Source organism: Pelodiscus sinensis, chromosome 32 (genome assembly GCF_052426305.1).
Source record: "Pelodiscus sinensis isolate ZL-2025 chromosome 32, ASM5242630v1, whole genome shotgun sequence".
In the NCBI taxonomy this organism is placed as follows: domain Eukaryota; kingdom Metazoa; phylum Chordata; order Testudines; family Trionychidae; genus Pelodiscus; species Pelodiscus sinensis.
Window position 1 is genome coordinate 14,979,768 of NC_143083.1, and position 19,803 is coordinate 14,999,570.

The 19,803-nt window shown below is 62.2% G+C and overlaps 1 protein-coding gene across 5 annotated transcripts in view; it reads right to left on the minus strand.

The window, feature by feature from the left end:
* Positions 1-19,224, minus strand: part of ARHGAP45 (Rho GTPase activating protein 45) — a 40,853-nt gene extending 21,629 nt beyond the window's left edge. For 2 of the 5 annotated variants that reach the window (XM_075902653.2, XM_075902651.2), the window contains exons 1-4: positions 17,798-18,303; positions 13,204-13,534; positions 5,851-5,997; positions 255-339 (exon numbers count right to left, since the gene is read on the minus strand). In XM_075902653.2, the coding sequence (XP_075758768.2) occupies positions 255-339; positions 5,851-5,997; positions 13,204-13,534; positions 17,798-17,974 (740 nt within the window). In that variant the 5' untranslated portion in view covers positions 17,975-18,303. Of the gene's footprint in view, positions 1-254; positions 340-5,850; positions 5,998-13,203; positions 13,535-17,797; positions 18,304-18,810 lie in introns of those variants that run through there. The other 3 variants (XM_075902655.2, XM_075902654.2, XM_075902650.2) reach the window with 3 other exon arrangements.
* Positions 19,225-19,803: the final 579 nt, after the last annotated feature.

The following is a 19,803-nucleotide window of genomic DNA, read 5'->3' on the forward strand; positions in this document are numbered from 1 at the left end:
GGCTCCGTCGCGGCTTTAGTGCATGCGACACCGGGGTGGGAGGAACAGACCAGGCCGTCCCGGCAGGGGCTGCCCGGGCGCTTGTGACTCTGGCGGGAGGGGGAGGGGTTGCGCACCAGACATTGGGTTTTCACCGTTGCCCGCAGGACGGTGCCCTAGTCAGGGTGGGTGCATGCGGCCGGTTTTGGCTGGAGCCGGGGCAGTCGGGCGGGGCGGGGGCGCTGTGCAGGCTGCCAGCGGCTGAGGTCGCTTACGTGCTGCTGAAAGAGACGGCGATGATCTCCAGCGCCTTCTCGAACTCCCGCTTGTCCATCTCGTTGTTGGACTCATAGTGGAAACCTGGAAAGGAGCGAGAAGCCCAAGGCCTTTGTGAAGGACGCCCACCGCGGTGCAGGCCGGGAGCCCAGCGACGGTCCTGGGCCTGCGAGAGGGGGCAGCCTCGCAGCCCACCCAGGGAGTCTCCGCTCTCCGGCTCGGCTGCCCCTCTGAGCCAGTCCGCCTGCGCCTCTGCCCTTGGTAATGAGGGAAAATCCCCGGCAGCGGCAGGGCCCCGACCCTACTTCGGGGGGCACAGGCTCCAGCTGGGAGGCTGCGGGCCCCACTCCGGCCAGAGCCTGGACTCGGAGACTCTTGCCCCACAGCACGAGTCCCGCCCGCCCAAGACAATTGGCCCGGGCTCGGAGAGTGGCCACCACGTTGTCTGCCGTGTGGACATCCCCGGCGTGCCCCCGGCAAACCAGTCTTCACTGCGCAACCGAAAGTGTCCAAACCGGGGGAGGAGCCGTTTGTGGGCTGGGGGCCGCGGACCCACAGAAAAGTCAGTCGGGGGCCACACGAGCGAGGAGCAAAACAAACCCAAACCCCAACCCCTCACGGACGTGGCCCCCGTCTGAGAAGCAGAAAAACCCTCCCACGCCAGCGCCTAGGGAAGGCCAGTGTGGTGGGCTTTGTGTGCTCCAGCCCCACGGAAGGGTGGGGGGGGCTGGAGCATCCACACGGGCTCCCCAATGCTGGGGGGCAGCCCTGAGTCTCAGGGGCTGGTTCCGGCCCCCCGGCCTTAGGTTCCCCGCCCCTGCCCTTAGCAGGGCAGCTCCCCAAACAGCCTGCCTAGGTTTCATCTGGCCCCACCCTGGGGAGGGCAGCTCTGGGCTGTTCCTTGGCATGCTCCCCAGAGCTCTGTCCAGTCCGGTTTTCAGTTTCCCCAGTGATGGGGCTTCTCCCACCTCCCCGTGCCGCACCAGCAAAGCTTTCTGCCTGCTCCTAAGGTCACTCCCCCCGCCCCCGAGAGCGAGGAATCTGGGGGACGACTGTGCATTTCCTGCCCGCCGGCTCCAGAGCCCTCCGCTCCGAGGGGGGAACGGCCAGCCTGCCTGAGGAAGGGCTATTTGGCCGGCTGTGGAGCTGCCCCGCCGAGGGGCCAGGCTGGCCAGGGAGTGTCCCTCCCGGCTGGGAACCCTCCAGAGCCTAAAGCCGAGTTGATTTCTGTTCCCATCTGATGCAGGTGGAAGGGTTCCACGTCGGGCGCAGGCTCCGCCCGGCTCCGCTCCAGCGTGGAATGGGGAGAAGAGAACAGGCCCCCTTGCCCTGGGTCACAGAACCTGCCTCGCAGCCTTGTCGCTCATCAAAGCCCCCCCACCCGCATGGCTCAGAGGAACCCCTCGTTTCAACAGGCCGTGTGTCGCGGGCCCCAGAGCCAGCCGAGGCGATCTCTGACTAAGCCAATCAGCCGATCTCGTTCCACCCTGCCATGGAGGAACTTCCGGCCCTTGTGGCTGCCATTCGGTGTCCAGGAAACGAGCGGAGTGACGCAAAATGTTGTGCTCTGTGTGCGGTTAAGGAGGCCGTCCCCTCCCCCACGGCTGCTGTAACTGCAATCTCCAAAGGGTTTGCACTGGCCGCTCAGCAGAATCACGTCTCGTTAGTACACCGCGCTGCCAGGCCCCTGGGCGATGGTGTCCGATTAGGGGCTGGGGTTTGCATTGCGGTAGCACCTAGGAAGCCCAGGCACAAATCTGAGCTCCCTTGTGAGAGGCACGGACCATCCTGGAATTAGCGGACTGCCTCTGCCCCATGGTAAGGGTGTTAAATATCGACTAGTCGGATAGTCGATAGGGCGCCTCCCCTCTGAAGTGTAGCAACAGCCCCAGGCCTGTTGCTACACTTCAGAGGTGAAAGTGCGGCGTGGAGCCCGGGGTCAGCTGGGGACTCCCCCACTAATCCTGGGCTCCGTGTGGCACTGCTGCTTTGAAACGTCACAGGGGGCCCGGCGTCAGGCTCCTCGCGGCGTTTCAAAGCGGCAGCGCCATGCGGAGTCCCCAGCGGATCCTGGGCTCCATGCGGCGCTGCCGCTTTGAAACGTCACAGGGGGCCCGGCATCAGGCTCCTCGCGGCGTTTCAAAGCGGCAGCGCCATGCGGAGTCCCCAGCGGATCCTGGGCTCCATGCGGCGCTGCCGCTTTGAAACGTCACAGGCAGCCTGGAGACACCCCAGCTGGCCCCCGACTGTACACGGTGTTAAAAAGCAGCAGCACCGTATGGAGCCCAGGGTCTGGACTCAGGCTCCACCTGGCACTGCTGCTTTGAAGTGCCCCCTCCACTCTTTCCCCCCCTTACTGCCTCTTTCTGATAGAGGCAGCAAAGGGGGAAGCAATTAGTCGACTACCCTCCGACCAATAAGCTTTTGCTCATATCAGATAGTCGACTAGCCCTTCACATCCCTAGTGCAGACTGAAGTTTGCAGCGTCAGTGAGAAGCAAGTACTGATGTTCCATCTTTAGAAATCTTCCTGGATCCTCCATTGCCCAGACATGCACCCGAATACCAGCCATCAGCTGAGGACGCCCAACTGTGCCCACACACCTGTGTGAGTATTAGGCCCCTCAAGCCACGTTCACAAGAATAACAGCGCAGCCTTTCCGGCACCATTGGGAACGGCATTCTCGGGGACACCCAGCAGGCATGGCCACTCGAGTCAACGGCACGCTTTTCGGAGTGCCGCTGAGGACGGGGCCGGCTGGTCTCCTCTCGCTTGGGCTCAGATCCGTGTGCAAGAAGGGTTAACAGCTGACTCGTTCGTTGCGTTAGCTGCTTGCACAATACACATCAGATTTCGAAAGGCACCCAGAGGAGCTGGGCACCAAAGCCCCAAGAATGTCCCGGGGCGCTTCGTAACAAAACAACCAGAGGCTGGTGCAGAGCTCCGGGGGCTGTTCATGCCTTGGCTCGCCCCCCCTTAGCACACTGTGGCTAGGGAGGCCTGGTTCTGAGCTCGTCTGTTACGGCTTCGTTTCCATTTCTGTAGCACCTTGCACCCCGAGTCACGGACCGGGACCCCATTGTGCTGGTCACGGGACAAACGCAGACCAAAGACCCGGCCCAGTGAGAGGGCGTCTGGCCGGCCCTGGCCCTTTAAGGGCAAACACCCAGCCCTGCCTTTGGACATTGTGCACTGGCGTCCAGCAAGAGGCCCACGTGTGAGGGGGATTCTGACCCGTTTTGCCTCCGCGGAAGTGGACACACATGGCACAGGGCAGCGGGGAATCGAGCCCTGTCACCCTCCTTTGGCCACCCCGGTGTAAATCAGGAGTGAGCACGTTTCAGTCAATGGGACTACACCAAGCTGAGCGCGCTGGAAGGGGCGGGGAGAATCCGAGCCCGGCTCTTGCCTTTGCAGGGAGATGGACTTGATGACCTAGTGGGTTTTGTCCATCCAGTAAAGCATTAGACACGGTCTCACGTGACCTTACCAGCAAACTAGGGCAATACAACCTAGACGGGCTACTCTAAGGTGGGTACGTAACTGGCTGGATAACCGTTGTCAGAGAGTGGTTATTAACGGTTCACAGGCCTGCTGGAAGGGCATAGCAAGTGGGGTCTGTGTTGGGGCCGGTTCTGTTCAATGTCTTCCTCAGCGATTTCGATATCGGCGTAGAGAGGACACTTATTAAGTTTGCAGATGATCCCAAGCTGGGAGGGTTGCAAGCGCTTTGGAGAACAGAGTCATCATTCAAAATGATCTGGAGAAATGGGCTGAGGTCAATAGGATGAAGTCCAATAAGGACACCTGCAAAGTGCTCCAATTAGGGAGGAACAATCTGTGTCTCTCACAGAATGGGAAGCGGCTGTCTAGGAAGGAGTCCTGCAGAAAGGGATCTAGGGGTTATAGTGGACCACCAGCTAAATATGAGTCAACAGTGTGACACTGTTGCCAAAAAACCCCAACATGATTCTGGGAGGCATTAACAGGAGTGTTGTAAACAAGACACGAGGAGTCGTTCTTCCGCTCTACTCGGCACCGATTAGGCCTCAACTGGAGTATTGGGTCCAGTTCTGGGCACTGCATTTCAAGAAAGATGTGGAGAAATTGAAGAAGGTCCAGAGAAAAGCAGCAAGGATGATGAAAGGTCTAGAGAACAGGAGCTATGAGGAAAGGCTGAAGGAATTGGGCTTCTTTAATTTGAAAAGGAGAAGACTGAGAGGGGACAGGAGAGCGGTTTTCAAGCACCTAAAAGGGTGTCACGGGGAGGAGGGAGACACATTGTTCTCCTTGGTCTCTGAGGACAGGACGAGAAGCAAGGGAGGTTCAGGTTGGACATTCAGAAAAACTTCCTTCCAGGGTGGTGAAACACGGGAATAAATTGCCTGGGGGACTGTGGAATCCCCGTCACTGGAGAGACTGAAGAGCCAGTTGGACAGACGCCTGCCAGGGATGATCTAGAGACGATGCTGGGTCCAGCCGTGAGGGCAGGGGGCTGGGCTCAATGACTCGCGAGGTCCCTTCCAGTTCTAATGTGACTCTGTGATCTCCAGCTACTGTGGCTCTCCTGCAGCAGCCTCAAGGACGTTCCCCCGCCACCCTCGCATGGCCAGCCTGCAGCGATTTCGTCGGGTGGGGGCCCGGCTGCCTGTCGGTCGGGCAGGGAAGCCTGGGGCGGATTCCCCACAAGCGTTTCTCCCCTGTCCCATCCAGCCCTGGCGTGTTTTCTGCCTTTCTCAGTCCAACATCACTGTGAAACTTGGCCTGACTCCTGCGCCTCTCTTGCCATGTCTGTGCAAGGGGGATACAGGGCCAAGTTCCCCCCAATTTCAGTGGAGCCTGGGTGTGGCCCTAGGTCCCTGTCGCCCAGGGGCACCCGGGCTGGCCTGTTAGGAGTCTGCTTCTTTGGGCGATGTGGTCCCGGCAGGGTGAGGCTCCTTTGCGGAAGCTTCGGTGTGAAGGTTCCAGGCCGGGTGTGCTCTAATCCCAGGATATAAAGGCTAGATCGTGGCAGACGGGCCTCGTCCTTCCTGTGGATCTGAGACAGCTGGCTCCTGCCTGGGGCAGGCGCTCCGTGGCACGTGAAGGGCCAGGCTGGTCCCGGGTGTGATTCCACGGATGCCATTGGGGCCAGGGCTGAGCGTGGCCCGTTGAGCGGGTCACATTAGTGGCCAGCGCGGGTGTTTGCGTCTGTTCTTGCACCAGCAGGCCTGAGCCCGTGAAGGGGAACGTGGGCCGAATGTCCCAGCACTATTCCCGGTGGCCGGGGGAGTGGGGACACAACCAGTCTGTGGGGTCCCTTCCCCAGTGTGGAGTGGCGGGAGTTTGATCAGTTTCAAGCAGACTGGACCAAGCCCTGGGGAACAGGGTGAGCAGAGCAGCTGCCTGCCTGTGGGATCCCGGTTAACCAGTTAAATGTAACATCCCTAGCCCTGATCCCACCCCCAAAGAGCCTTCCATAGGGTCAGCTTCGGCCTGTCTCCCGCCCCGGTGGGGGGGCATGGAGCAGGGCGGAGATAGCAGAATTGCTGAGCCCTGGAGGTGGTGCCAGCTCCGAGCTTGTGAGCCAGCAGGAGACGGGTGCTGTGGACTGACCTTTGACCCTGCTGATTAGGGTTCCTGCGGCGGTCAAGGTCTCCAAGGTGTTGAGCAGCGGGTACTTGATGATGAGCTGCCGGAGGACACGCAGGGCTTCCCCGAGGCACTCGTGGGCCAGTGGCCGCTGCTGGGACTCCACAAGATCTGCAATAGAGAGGGGTCAAAGCAGTGATCACTGTCCTTCAGTACCAACACCCCCACGCACCTCCCTGCCCGGTGGAGCGGGTACGTGGGCGGGTTTCTCCCCAGTGGAGCGGGCGGGTTGTCTTCCCTCCCCAGTTGGAGCGGGTACGCGGGCGGGTTTCTCCCCGGTTGGAGCGGGTACGCGGGCGGGTTTCTCCCCGGTTGGAGCGGGCACGCGGGCGGGTTTCTCCCCGGTTGGAGCGGGCACGCGGGCGGGTTTCTCCCCGGTTGGAGCGGGTACGCGGGCGGGTTTCTCCCCGGTTGGAGCGGGCACGCGGGCGGGTTTCTCCCCGGTTGGAGCGGGCACGCGGGCGGGTTTCTCCCCGGTTGGAGCGGGCACGCGGGCGGGTTTCTCCCCGGTTGGAGCGGGCACGCGGGCGGGTTTCTCCCCGGTTGGAGCGGGCGGGTTGTCTTCCCTCCCTGGTTGGAGCGGGTACGCGGGCGGGTTTCTCCCCGGTGGAGCGGGTGCATTCGTGTGCCACAGATGCTTCCAGGTGACCAGCCAGCAGCAACTAACATGTGGGTGGGATTGTGAGTCTCCCTATACCAAGTCCCCATCCCACCCCTGCTGACTGATCTCCAACCCTACCCCATCAACTTCCTGTTTCTGACTCTGTTTCCATCTCCTTCTCTGGGCTGCTGGGAATCCAGCCTTTTGGGTCGGGATCACCAACCTTCCCTCCTCCATGGAAACAATTCTTCCCAAGCCAGACCCTCCGCCGTCCAGCCCTGCCTGGGGCCAGGGCAGCAGGGAGTGCCCTGCCTGTTGAATTAGTCTTGTCCTTGGCCCAGTGGCTGGCTGTTGGCGGGGAGCAGCGTGTGTGTCGGGGGTGCTGAGATGAGGTGAACCAAGACCCAACGGCGCGAATTCCATGGGGTCTGAACCCTCTAGCCTTTTGCACAATGTTGGGATGCGATAGTGTCGTCAATTCACCGATAAACAGAAGCTTACAGGTGAATGCTACAGACTGCACGCGTCCCCCTCTCCCCTGCTAGTCAAGTATTTAGCAGGCTGGCTCAGTCCTGGCTTGTGACGGGTCCGGGATTGTGGCTCTGCATTTAAAGTGTATTAGGAGCCTGGTGGGCAGGCAGCCCGGCTCCATTCCCGCTCGCGCTGGGTCCAGGAGCTTGGACGGATGCAGAACGAGGAGCACTGGTCTCAAGTTGCCGTGGGGGAGGTCTAGGTTGGATATTAGGAAAAACTATTTCCCTAGGCGGGTGGGGAAGCGCTGGGCTGGGTTCCCTGGGGAGGGGGTGGAGTCTCCATCCCTAGAGGTGTTTAAGTCTCGGCTTGACACAGCCCTGGCTGGGTTGATTGAGTCGGGATTGGTCCTGCCTTGGGCAGGGGGCTGGACTTCATGACCTTCTGAGGTCTCTGCCAGCTCTATGATTCTATGACACCTCTCTAGACAGGGGCTGCTGCCACCCTGCGCTGCTGCCTCTTTATCAGAGGCAGCAGCATGAGGTAACAGGCCGGTCCACAAGGGAAGCTGGTTTTTGAAATTGGCTCCCCTCGTGGACCAGCTCCTGCCTGGCACCCTGCGCTGCGCCGCAGGAGTGGGGCCAGAGCACACTGGCTGCCAGCCTCACTCCCGGGGACTGTAGACTAGTCGACTAACCCATAAGAGTTCCTGAGGTTAATTGACTCTTCAATTCACCGATATTTAACATCCCAGGCACAATGAGCCTGTGGATTAGCGGCTGGCCCACGGAAATCGGGTAGGGCCCAGATGGTGAGGGGACCCACAAGAAATCGGCACGGCCTTACTGACTTCAAGGAGGCTGTTCCGATTTGCACCCGCTGACAATTTGGCCCCTAAACTCCAGCTCTGATTCTCTGGGTAACCTTGAGCACGTCACTTAACTTATCCTCGCCTCAGTTTCCCAATCCTGACAAATGGAAGTAATACTTGCTTGGGGGCAATTCTGTAGGGCTTCTGGAGGAAAAGCAGGAAGGGAGCAGAAAGCATTGTTCCCAGGACTGGCCCTGCTGGGGTTTAGAGCACTCAGGTGTGTCCCAATGCTCTAGGAGTAAATGTTTGGTGGCAGCATTGTGGCCTAGTGGTTAGAGCACTGGCATGGGGTACAGGAAACTTCCATTTGACCCCCAGCTCTTCCTCCTGGCTGGCTGAATGACACTGGGTAAGTGGTATCTCCTTTTTAGGTCTCATTTTCCCCATCTGTAAAATGGGTTCAAGATCCCTGTAGAGGTGCAATTATTACTTATATGGCTTCAAATGCACTGCCAGCTAATGGCAGCCTCTCCACCTCTTCCAAAGGGAAGAGGTGGGAATCTCCCCTCCCTGGGGTGCTTTGGAGCCCTGCAGCTTATCCAGAGGGAGCAGCCCTGCAGTGGTAGATGGAGAGGGGGCTTGTCTTGTCTGTCTCTGACCGTGGTTCACTGTATCTCAAGACAGCCGAGCACAGATCCCTGTCAGGAGGCAGTGCCCGGCTGACACAGCCAGTGTCTGCGGATCCGCCCCCCGTGCAGGCACTTACACCTGTGCAAAGCGGGTGTTAATCCTCCCAGTCTGGCACTGGAAGTATCAACCGCCGCTTCGCTGGGCTTTTTACCCCCATGTGCAGGACAGTGGAGCGGGGGGGGGGGGAATGGGCCAGTGGGAGGGCGCTGGGAGGTGGCTGACCCCTGTGAGTTTTCCTCGGTGATGGTTTCCCTTGAAAGCAGTTTGAGAATTTCCTCCTCATTTCCTTTCCCTTCGCTCCCTGCCGGAATGTGGGCTCCCTGCCACGCGGCCTGGAGGGACCCGGGGGCAGCCCGTCACCTCCTCCCTGCTCAGCCAAGACCCCCTCCGTGCTGGAATGGGGGGGGATTGCCGGGTGGGTTTGCTCAGCGCCCCACTGGAGGTGCAGCAAGTAAGCAGGCAGCGCTGCCTCGGCCCGGCCCGGTTTGCTCTTCGGGGGAGCTGGCTCCAGGGTCCGCGGGAAGTTTGTTTACTGGCAGGAAGGGAAGTTGGAGAGTGGGAGCTTCCCCAGGAAACCAGCCCCTGCTGCTACTCTCCAGATAAAGCCACCCACCAGCGCCTCGTTTCGGCCCCATCGGCCCCACGAGCGATCACGAGGTGCAGGCGCATTCTCCCCCTCACCCCCCATGCCAGGCCCAGTGGTGTAGAGCGAGTGACACAAAGCCAGGACTCGGGGGTTCTCTTCCCAGCTCTGGCAGGAGGATGGGAGCAGGTCTAGTGGCTAGAGCAGCAGACCCAGAGTCAGAAATCCTGGATTTCACTGCTTTGGAACGGGGTTTGAGTGGTGAGAGCCGTGGGCACTGGGAGTCAGGGTTCCTGGGTTCCTTCCCCAGACACTGCAAGACCTCGAGCAAGTCACTTTCCCTGCTCCGTGCCTCAGTTTCCCCATCTGTCGCACGGAGCTATTCCTGCGGCGGCCATGCGCTAAGTTCCCTGGATGACAGCTGCCCTGGGAGTCGTACTGTCCCTGATACCGGCTGCACAGATGTTGCTCTGCGACAGCAGTGTAAATCCAGTGCAGCTCTGCCGACCCCAGGGGGAGTCACTCCGGTTCCCACTAGTGCAGCGGAGACAGACTTTGGCCCCGGGGGGAAGATGGGAGGAGGTGGGGCGCTCTGGCAGCTGCCTTGGCTTGGGATGGCTGCGTTTTCCCCTAGCCAGCGGCCCTGCGAGGAGGCAGGGAAACCGGCCTGACATAAAGGGGGATGGCTGGGGGAAAGGAAGGGGAGGGAGGCCCAGGCGGGCAGATCCCTTTAGCCCAGAGCGGTGCCAGCAGAGACGGGGACCTCGCCACTGGCAACCTAGCCCAGTGTCTGTGCCTCTGGGACGGACTGGCGAGAAATGGGGAGAGAGCCTGGTGGAAAAATGGCTGAGACTGGACAACCCCCACCCCACACACACATCCCAGCCCCCTCTCAGTGTCGTGGGGCAGAGGGGTTTCCTGGGGATTCGCTCTCCTTGCCCATTCCCAGCCCGTGTCTGGAATGGAAGGCAGAGGCCAGAGGGGCTGGGAAGGGCTGTGGGGTGGGGGCAGGGACAGGACTGGAGAGATTTTGCTTTGCTGGAAATTTCGAAATTTCATTCCATTTCCAAACAATCCCGTCACACCCTGTTTCTGACGCCCTCTACAGAGGCTACTTGACTTTCTCTTTCTGTCCCCTCCATGGACCGATAGCCTAATTGGTCAGATTCGTGGCTGGTGTAAACAGATGCCGCACCATGGGATTTGGTCATGGGTGTCCCCCGACACACACACACACTGACAAGTGTTCCCTGTGAGATGTGCAGCCGCTCAGGAGAGAGAGTCAAATGCCAGCCTGCTGATTAGCAGAGCGCCCACCGCTACGTGTTGTATCTACTGGTGGTGCGCATTGGCACATGCCATGGTGCACATAACATTATTCCACACATGGATGGAAAAATTTGCACCTGGATGGAAAAGATTAGCAGGAACGTTGCCCCTGAGCCCATGGAAAACTGGGCCCCACTCAGAGCCCCTAAAACCTCACAGGGCTGGCGGAGCAGGGGACGCAAGGGGAGCCCCACTCAGGGTAAATTTTCATCAGGAAACTGGGTCCAAACTCAAATCTTGGTGAGCGCGACTGGGCCCTGGTTCCTTCCTGCCCCCTTGCCCCCTCCCTGTGGGGACTCCGGCCGCACATCACCCCCCAGGCCCTCGCGTTGCTGTTTTCCACTGGAACGGGGAGCGTGTCAACATGTTTGCATGGCTGGCAGCGAAAAACAAGTCGTCATGTGACCCCCAGCTGGGCCCCACCCTAGCGAGGGGTGCAGGAAATCGATAGTTTCCTTTGTCTCCTACAGAGAGAAGCCACTTACAGGGGCAGGGCTGAGGGCTTGGGGCACTTCCCACCCGCGGCCTGGCGGCCAGTAAATCAGCGACCCGCTTTCCCCGGCCGCTGGGAACCTCGGCTCCTTCCCGGGGCTCGGGGCCAGGCGAGGAACGTGCCTGCTGCCAAGGACTTTATCTGGGTGCCCCCAGCCATGGCTGGCGCTGCAGCCGCATAAACAGGAAAGGCAGCGGATGAAAATAGCTTGCAGGCAGGAAGTCGTGTTATCCTGTCCCAGATCCCCCTCCCCGGCTGGGCCGTGCCCCTCTTCTCCGCCTCCCGGGGCCGCTCCCTGCGCCCAAGCCCGGGGGAAAGGCCGGAGCACAGCGGCTGCATGGCCCCCGTGGGGCGCCCGGCCCAGATCCCAAGCAGAGCGCCCCCGGGCCACTCAGCCCTGGCTCTCTCCTCTCCTGCTCCGGGTGTGCGTCCCCCTTCCTCTCCGGACCCCCCACGCACCCAGCTTCCCCTTTCTCCCCACCAGCCAGGCAGCTCGAGCCAGGTGCCCAGTCAGTGCCATGGACTGGCCAGTGGGGGAGGGATGCGCCCTTCCTGCCCCCCTCGCATCCCCCCAGCCCCGGGAGCAGGCCCTTGGGGGCCTAGCGCCAGGAGAGAGGGGTGCATGTTTCTGCAGCCGTAGGGATGAAGGCCCCGTTCTCCAGTGCCCCCCTCACATCCCTCCAGGGCCCAGCTGGCGGGGGGCTGCCCCCGCCCCCCAAACGATGGCCGTGACATGCTGCAGCACAGTTGCTGGCACACCCAGGGAGAGTGGCTGAGGGGGCTTCCCAGGCGAAGAAATTCCCCCGCCCTGGCTGTGCCCAGGCCAGTCCCCCCGCAGCGGGGGGATCACGGGGCCCTGGCGTGGGGGCCCTTCGCCCCAGGTAGGGATGAGACGCCCACGATTTCAGCTGGGCTCACTGACACCTGCTGAGACGCTCACCCCACTGCCAGGACGCCAGGAAACCATCCGAGTTTTGCTTCCCGAGCCAACCGTGAGCCCAACGAGCCAGGTCAGCCCCCCCCCCTTCAGTTCAAGTGATTCTAAGTCTCCTCCCCCGCCAGCTTTCTGCCTGGCTCACTCCACTCCGCTCTGTGAAATTGCCCCTGGTGTAGGCTGCCCTCCGTCCCCATGGGGCTGTTTCACAGTCCCACCAGTGCAAGGGAGCAGCGGGTTCTGCTCCAACATTTCACGCCCCCTTCGCACGGGGCTGCACAATGGCCCAAAGTGCGGTGAAGAGCAGACCGAGGGAAACCGAGGCAGAGAAGCCTTGGAAACTGGAACCCAGCAACTGCCAGCTCCCAGCCCGCTCGGCTAGATCGCCGCCTCTCCCGGCGCGGCGGGGCCAAATATTTTGTCCCCTGCACTGTGGGATCAGACGGTAACGATTTGCCAAGTGCTGTGGGCTCTCCCAGGCTGTACCCGGGACAATATGATGATTCTGGAGCGTGTGTAGCACTCTCCCCATTTGCAAAGTAAGGCCCTTCCCCTCCCCACACGCCCAGGAGGGAGGGAAGGAAGCAATATCACTGGGGAAACTGAGGCACGGGGCAGGAGAGGGGTGGTTCCGGCTCAGAGTCAGAGCCAGGATCCGACTGCCAGAGCTCCCAGGCGTGGCTCCTAGTCCTTTCTCGCCCAGCCTCGAGGGGGCAGCACTGGCAGGCTGCCTGGCCCCGAAGGAGGGAGCTCTGCAGGGGATCATTCTGGGGCACGCTCCTCCCGCCCTGCCGACTCTTCTTCCTCATCTGGCCCCGTGCTCAGGAGCGAGTTGCGCTCAAGCCTCTGGGAGGGGCCGGGCGGTGCCAGCCACAAGCCGCCGGCCCCATGCGGGTGATTCACAGCTGCGTGACGGGCGCAGGGCAAGACCCGGGCTGACGCCGGAGCCCAGAGTGGCCTGGATCATCTGCAAGGCGGGCACCGGGCCGCCGGGGACCTGCATCTGTGGGCGGGCGAGGGCCGGTTGCGGGGGTCCCCGCTGCCAGCGCCCGCCCCCGTCTTGCACAGCACGCTCGGATCGCGAGGGCCGGTTTTACGGGGCACTGTCTCCATCCTGGGGCATCGCGCCAGTTGAGGTCCCCGGGCCCAGCACCCCTGGGAAATAGATCAGGGCCCCCAAAACGGGCGCAGCCCGATGTCACCGGTGGCAGCTGCGAATCGGCAGCCGCAGCCTGTTCTTTGCCCTGGGCTTCCTTGTGCTGGCCGGCTGGCCAGAGGGGTGACCTGGGGGGGTCCCCTTCAGGGCGGTCCCCCCTCACCCTGCCTCGCTCTTTGCCAGAGCAGCTGGCAGCCCCGACTCTGGCCTCTCCGTCCCGCACGGCCCTGGGGCCTCGTGGCCACTCACCGTCACGGAGGACCGTGTCCCTCAGCTTCTCCAGCCCCTCGGCGAAGCGGGCCACGTCGCTCAGGAGCTGCGAGATGTCCTCCACGTCCATGAAGGTCCCCTCGCCGCTGTCGACGGGGCTGTAGGAGATGGGGGTCTTCTGCCCCTTGGCCAGGCCCCGGGGGCCCGCAGGGGCCAGAGGGAAACCCGCCGCGCTGGCGTGCCGGCTCAGGCTGGTGGGGCGCTTGAGGGTGCCCACGGCGCTGGGGCTGCTGCTCAGCTTGGGACTGGACACGGACAGCTCCGCCAGGCTGGAACTCGGCGCCTCCAGGCACTCCTTCCGTGGCAGCTCCTGAGGGTGAGAACGTACGTCAGGGCCCGAGGGAAGGGGGCTGCCAGCCCAGGTGGAGCCAGAGGGGAGGAGCCAGCCCCACAGGAGTTACCAGGCTGACCCTGCATCACCGACCCTTCACCTTCATTAGCAGGGGACAGGGAGTCTGGACTTTCGGTTTCTGGCTCCACCTCTAAAAGAGGAGTGGGGTCTAGTGGTTAAAGCAAGAGCGAGGGCTGGGGGACAGGACTCTTGGGTTCTGCCTGTAGCCCTGAGGTTGGACTGTAGCTAGCTGTTACAGCAGGGCACTGGGGCTCCAGGCCTCCTAGGTGACTCTCTTTGTGGCCTGAGCAAGTCACTTAACGTGCCTCGGTTTCCCCATTCCGGACCCTTTTACAGGGAGGCTATGAGATGTAACGAGTGAACAGGCCCCATTCGGATTCCAGCAACCTTGGAACAACTCCTTCCCTGAAATGGGCGGGGTCCCTGCCTTTCCACCAGGGGAAAAGCCATCAGAATTCAGCCCAGTGCTGGCTAACTGGTCTGAGACCCTCTGGGGAAGGGGGCGGTAACGTTGGCGTTTCACAGCAAGACAAGGTGTAAGGAATCGCGGGGACATTTCCCTGGCAGCTGGGGACAGTGTCCGAAGGTGAAGACGGCGAGTGACCCAGCTGCCAAGAGGAAAATGAATTGTGATCAAAGCTGGCAGGTTTCAACGCTTCGCCGCTCGGCGCCGTGAGAGCCGCGTTCCCTGCCTTGTGAGCCGCACTCCCGCTCGCATCAACTAGAGACCAGGTCGGCTCTTGGGGGTAGCCCCCCCCACGTGAATCACAAAATGAAACTCAGAGCTGATCTCAGTGCTGCAAAACGATACCAGCGTTCTCAGAACAGCTCAGCCCGCGTCACAGGGCAGCTCAGCCCCCAGAGAGCCAGGAGCCGAGCCAGCCAGCAGAATTACCCCGAAGAGCGGCAGCCGTGCGAGTGGATTGGTTCATTTTCTAGAGCAGTGGCTCTCAAACGTTTTGGCCTCCGGAGCCCTTTACATGCGTAAAAATGGATCCAGCGGTCCACGGATTGCACGTGGTGTACAATTAGGCTTTCCAGTTTGTCAACCTCGCCGCGGAGCACAGTTTGAGAAACACTATTCCAGAGCACTCTCCGGACGCAGCGTGCCGGGAGAGGCTCAGTGTACAGATAGAAAACGTGTGTTACGCTCGCTAGGGAAGTTAACCGGTTAACCCATTGGGTCTGTTTAACCCATTCGCCGTTGAACCAGGAGTGGGCGGAGGAGCTCCAGCCCCCGCCAGCTAACCATAACCGGTAAAAGCATCACCCGATAAGAGTGCAACTTCCCAGTTAACTGGTTAACCGCTCACCCATTCCCGTCCCTAGTCCTCACGGCGAGCGAGTGACTAACGTGGTGCGAGCTGATCGCTTGGTGACTCGCACGGCACAAGCAGCCTGACCGGCTAATGATCCGGGCGGGCGAACAGCGCGATCGCGCAGTGTCTGGAGAGCGCGTGCGGGAGCCATGGGCGGCCCACGAGCCGCACACTGAGAGCCGCTGGCTTCCCCTGCTGCAAAGGCCGGGCTAGAGCGCAGCTCCCGGCTGCTCCTGACCCAGCAAGAGGCGCTGTAGGAAACAGAGTGGCGGCGGAGGCCTTTGGGAGGGGCTGCCCAGGCTGGGGTGAGGTTCCCAAGGGTCCTGGATTGACAGGCCACCCCCAGGCCAGCCCCCTGCTCTGCACCGCGTGGCGGCCGCCATGGCCCCTGCCCCCCAGCAATGCCCAGCGGGGCTCACGGAGGACGCCAGAAAATCGCCCGCGGCCGTAACCGTCTCAGTTGCACAAGGACCTTCCCCCCCCCCATCGGGCTTTCAACACGCCAACTGCCCTGGAGCCTGGCGCTTGCACAAGCCCGAGACCACAGGCGCGGCTCCCAGCGCCGCTGGCCCCTTCCTTCCACGTGCGCACCGGCTGCTCCTTTCTCCAAGGGTCTCGCCGCACCGGGGCCCCTTTGCCGGCTGGCAGGACAGTGTTACCCCCCCATCCCGCGTTAGGCGGCCTCGGGGTGTCCCCCGCCCGTAGCGGGACCCAGGCCGGCGTGTGCCCCACGGGCTCCGCTGGGTGCCCAGTGCCAATCCTGACTTCTAGCGCAGCGGCGCTCAAAGCCCAAGCTGTGGAGGGTCGGGCCCTGGGGCTCGTGGCTGCCGGGGGGCAGGTGAGCAGCGGGGGGGACTAAGGCAGCTCCCTGCCTGTCCTGGCACCGCAGACTGCGCTACGCCCCAGAGGAGGCCGCAGCAGGCCCAGCTCCTGGGCAGGGGGGAAGTGCACAGGGCTCTACGCACTGCCCCTGCCCCCAGCACTAGCCCCGCACGCCCACGGGCTGGGAACCCGCTGCCAGCTGCATCTGGGCGCAGCCTGGTCTGCGTTGCCAGGAGAGGCAGGAAGCTGCCTTAGCCCCCTCCCCCCGCTGCACCGCTGTGGAGCTCAGCCTCTCCTGCTCCCCAAAGCCGGAGCCTCCTCCTGCCCCCCAGAGCTCCCATCCTCAGCCCCACCCCAGGGTTCACACGCCAGTCGTAGGACGTTGGGTCAAGAGCATCAACCATTTTCTTCAACTAGGCCATGAGAAAAAAAGTCTGAACCCCCCCCCCCCCGGCTCTCACGGGTTTGTGTGTTTGGAGCACTAGCCTGCGCCCCCCCCCCCCCCCCGTGCCTCGGGGCCCTGGGTCTGGACTAGGATCCTGAGCAGGTGACACTGTATCACAGTCGTGCACGACGGCTGTTCAGACTGGGACTGGGGCTCATGGCCAAGCAGAGAGACCAACCCGTGTCCCCAGGCCCAGGCAAACGGGGGCCAGGGGGCCAGATCTCACCTCCAGGCCAGCCCCGGGGCCACGGGCCGTGGTCTCCCTGTCTGCGAGGAAGGCGCCCCCGGGACACGACAGCGGGTCACCCCATGAGGGGTCACGATCCTGCTCCCTTCCGGAGCTTTTCCAGGCCCAGATTTGTTGGCCGCCTGGGGCGGGGGGAGGAGGGAGGATTTCAGGTGGGATTCAGGACTTGTCAGGCCTGTTGTGAATCAGGGATGGACCAGTGACAGGTCTTGAGTTCTCCCCACGCGGCCCGTGGGCATCCAGGGACTCCAGCAGAGCCCGGCTTGACACTGCCCCCTTCCACCTCCCAGCTGGTGTCCCCAGGGGCATTTCAGGTTTTCACATGAAATGCCCCTGCCAGCAGGTTTGTCCTGAAAGCCACCTGGTCTTTCAAAGCCAGTGACAGGAGACGGCTGCAATAAACAACGAGCCATTGGGGGGTGGGCTATAGAAGGAGACCCTGGAGCCGTTCCCCACCACCCAGGCCTGGCTTGGGAGTCGGGGGCTGAATCAGAAGCCAGGAGGGTTCATCAGAAGCCAGAGAAGCCGAGGGGCACGTCAGAAGCCGGGGATGGAGGGGTGTGTCAGAAGCCGGAGGGGCCGAGGGCGCGTCAGAAGCCGGAGGGGCCGAGGGGCGCGTGGGAAGCCGGAGGGGCCGAGGGGCGCGTCAGAAGCCAGAGGGGCCGAGGGGCGCGTCAGAAGCCGGAGGGGCCGAGGGGCGCGTCAGAAGCCATGGCTGGTAACGGTTTCAGTTGCAGAGAGGAAAGGACCGGCCAGCCTCGCGAAGCAGCCACGCGTGGCTAGGCAGAGGCCCGTTGTGGTGCAGAAAGAAGCCGGAGTCGCCTGGACTGTCTGCTCAAGGGACGCCACGGTGCTGGGAGTCGGCGGCGCCGTCCAGCGCCGGGCCAGCGGTTCCGACCCACGGCGCGCTCAGCGGCTCTGCTCAGCCGGCCGTGCAGCAGCCCACCCGGGAAGTGAGTGGGGGGGTCTCCGCCCAGGTCTCGGCGCGCGTGACCGAGCCCACCCCAGCCGGCAGCACCTGGGCCACGTGGCGCCAGTGTCGGGCTCAGCAGACGCGTCCCCCTTGGGCGGGTAAACGGCCCGTCGCGCTCCAAACCTGGCCCCAGCCCTCGCACGAAGCGCAAGAAGAGACCCGCCATTGAGAGGGGACCCCAGGCAGCTGGCAGGGACGGTGAGTTCCAAGATCCCGGAAGCAGAAACCACAGGCCCACGGAGCCCCGAGGAATCCCAGACCCCCGGCTGGGAGGTGCGCTCACACCACGCTGCGCCCTCTGACCTTGCAAGTGACGGGCTCCGTCCCCAGCTGGGGGCAGCTTGGCTAGAAGGCGGCCTGGGTTCTAACTGAAATCCGGGGGCTGAGGCCCCCCCTTTCCCTGGCCTCCACCTACCTTCAGCCACACCTGGGGTCTGCTGGAGATGGAGTCCAGGGCCCGGGCCCGGGAGCCGGGCTTTGCCACCATCCTCCTGAGCCCTACAGAGTACGGGCTGTAGCTGCTCTTGCCAGCTGTGCGTTTGCTCAGCATCCTTCTGATCTTACAGAGCAGGGGCCTGCGGGCGGGGCCCATCCACCAGCCCCCAAGAGCTGGCCCCGAAAGGGCAGGGAAGGGGGGTGAAGAGCCACGGCTCTCTAAGAAGCTACTGGGCGCCTGTCGATGGCTTTGGGCCCCATCCCATCGCCTCCTGGGAGGATCTTTCTAAGGAGGGGCTGGCGCTGCGTCTGTCAACCACAATTGTTTCCAAAGCAGCAGGAGGCTGAACCTGGGAGCTTCCCTTTTTGCCTGTGTTAGAACCCTGGGTAGTTGGGTTAAAAACCCTCCGCACACGCCTGCCCCTCTGCTCCCTCCTCCCGGAGCTGGGCCTAGCTCGCCGGAGACTTGGCCCCCACCTGCCCCCCCAGCTCACCGGAGACTCGGCCCCCACCCGCCCCCCCAGCTCACTGGAGACTCGGCCCCCACCCGCCCCCCCAGCTCACCAGAGACTCGGCCCCTGCCCGCCCCCTCTAGCTCGCTGGAGACCCTCCACCTGCCTCCCCCAAACTCCGCTCTCTGTTCTCGCTACGGTGACCTCCCCTCCGGCTTTGCTCTCATCCCTTCTGCCCCGTCTGGCTCCGCCGCTTTGCCGGTGCCAAGTTGCCTTCCACAGAACCTGCCCAATAACGCATCCTTCCTCTCCCTTCACCGCGCTGTCTTCGTCTCCTCCGTCCCTGCGTGTGTTTCACCCCCTCCCCTCTAGCTTCTCCCGCTTTAAGAGCAGACTTCCATGCAGATCAGCTAGCCCCCCGGCTCTCTTCCCGCCCCCGCTGCCCGGCAGGCTGGCAACGTTCAGAGCCACCCGCCTTCCCAGTGCAGCGAGCCTTTCACATTTGCATTGGTCGGAGGAAATGGGACGCAGCGTTACTTACCGACGGGGTTTGCGGTACGGGGCTTCCTGCCCTGCTCTTCTTAGATATCGAGGGAGTTTTCATCAACTCGCGTTTCTTTCTCGAAAACATCTTTCCCAAAGGTGGAGCGAGCGCGTCCCAGCAGCCCACCTCAGAGGACCCCAGCCTCCTCGCGCCAGGCCGGGCTTCGCTTCCTCTTGCGCGCGATTTCCATCCACCGGGGCTGGGGCCCGAGCAAAGATGCCCAGTGTAGATACAGCTCCGGAGCGACTCCCTTCACAGTTCAGCTACATTCGCTGGCTGCCTAACTGTCAGCGCTGGGGCATGTGATGCAGCCTTATTTCCTGATTGGCGGGTCAGGCCAACCTGCAAGCACTTCACAGGAAAAGGCAAATGTGCAACAAACCAGAAAAGAGCCGCTCGCTCGATTCCTCTTTTCTTGTTTTGTTCTGAGGGGCTGACTTGTTAATATGCGCGGAGCTGGAGATCGCTGCTCGCCCGCTGGAGATCTTCCCTTGGGTGGGGGCTGGATTTCTCTCGCTGGCTCTTCCCTGGGTTTTTTTTAGCCTGGTTTCACAGAGGGGAACTGAAACCAGGAGAGAGTAGAGGGGACATTTTCAAAGACCCAAAGGAGAACGCGCCCCCCCCCCCCATTCCTGGTCACTTGCAGCAGGAGTCAGGCACCAAACCGCCTGTTCTCTTTTCAACACGCCCCGATGTATTATATTGACCTGGCTCTCGACTGCCATAATCCAAGAGCATCTCACTGTCTTTATCTGTATAACGTGCTTCTCCACACAGCCCCTGTCCCCCATTTTACAGATGGGAACCCAGGCCCAGAGCGGTGAAGTGACTTGCCCAAGGTGACAGATAGCATCAGTGGCAGAGGAGGGAATCCAACTATGGGGCAAGGACTGTCTTTTTGTTCTCGGCTTGTGCGGTGCCTCGGACAGGAGCAGGTCTGGTCCATGACCAGGCCCCTGGTGCTACAAATCGATACTAATCCCCTCTCTG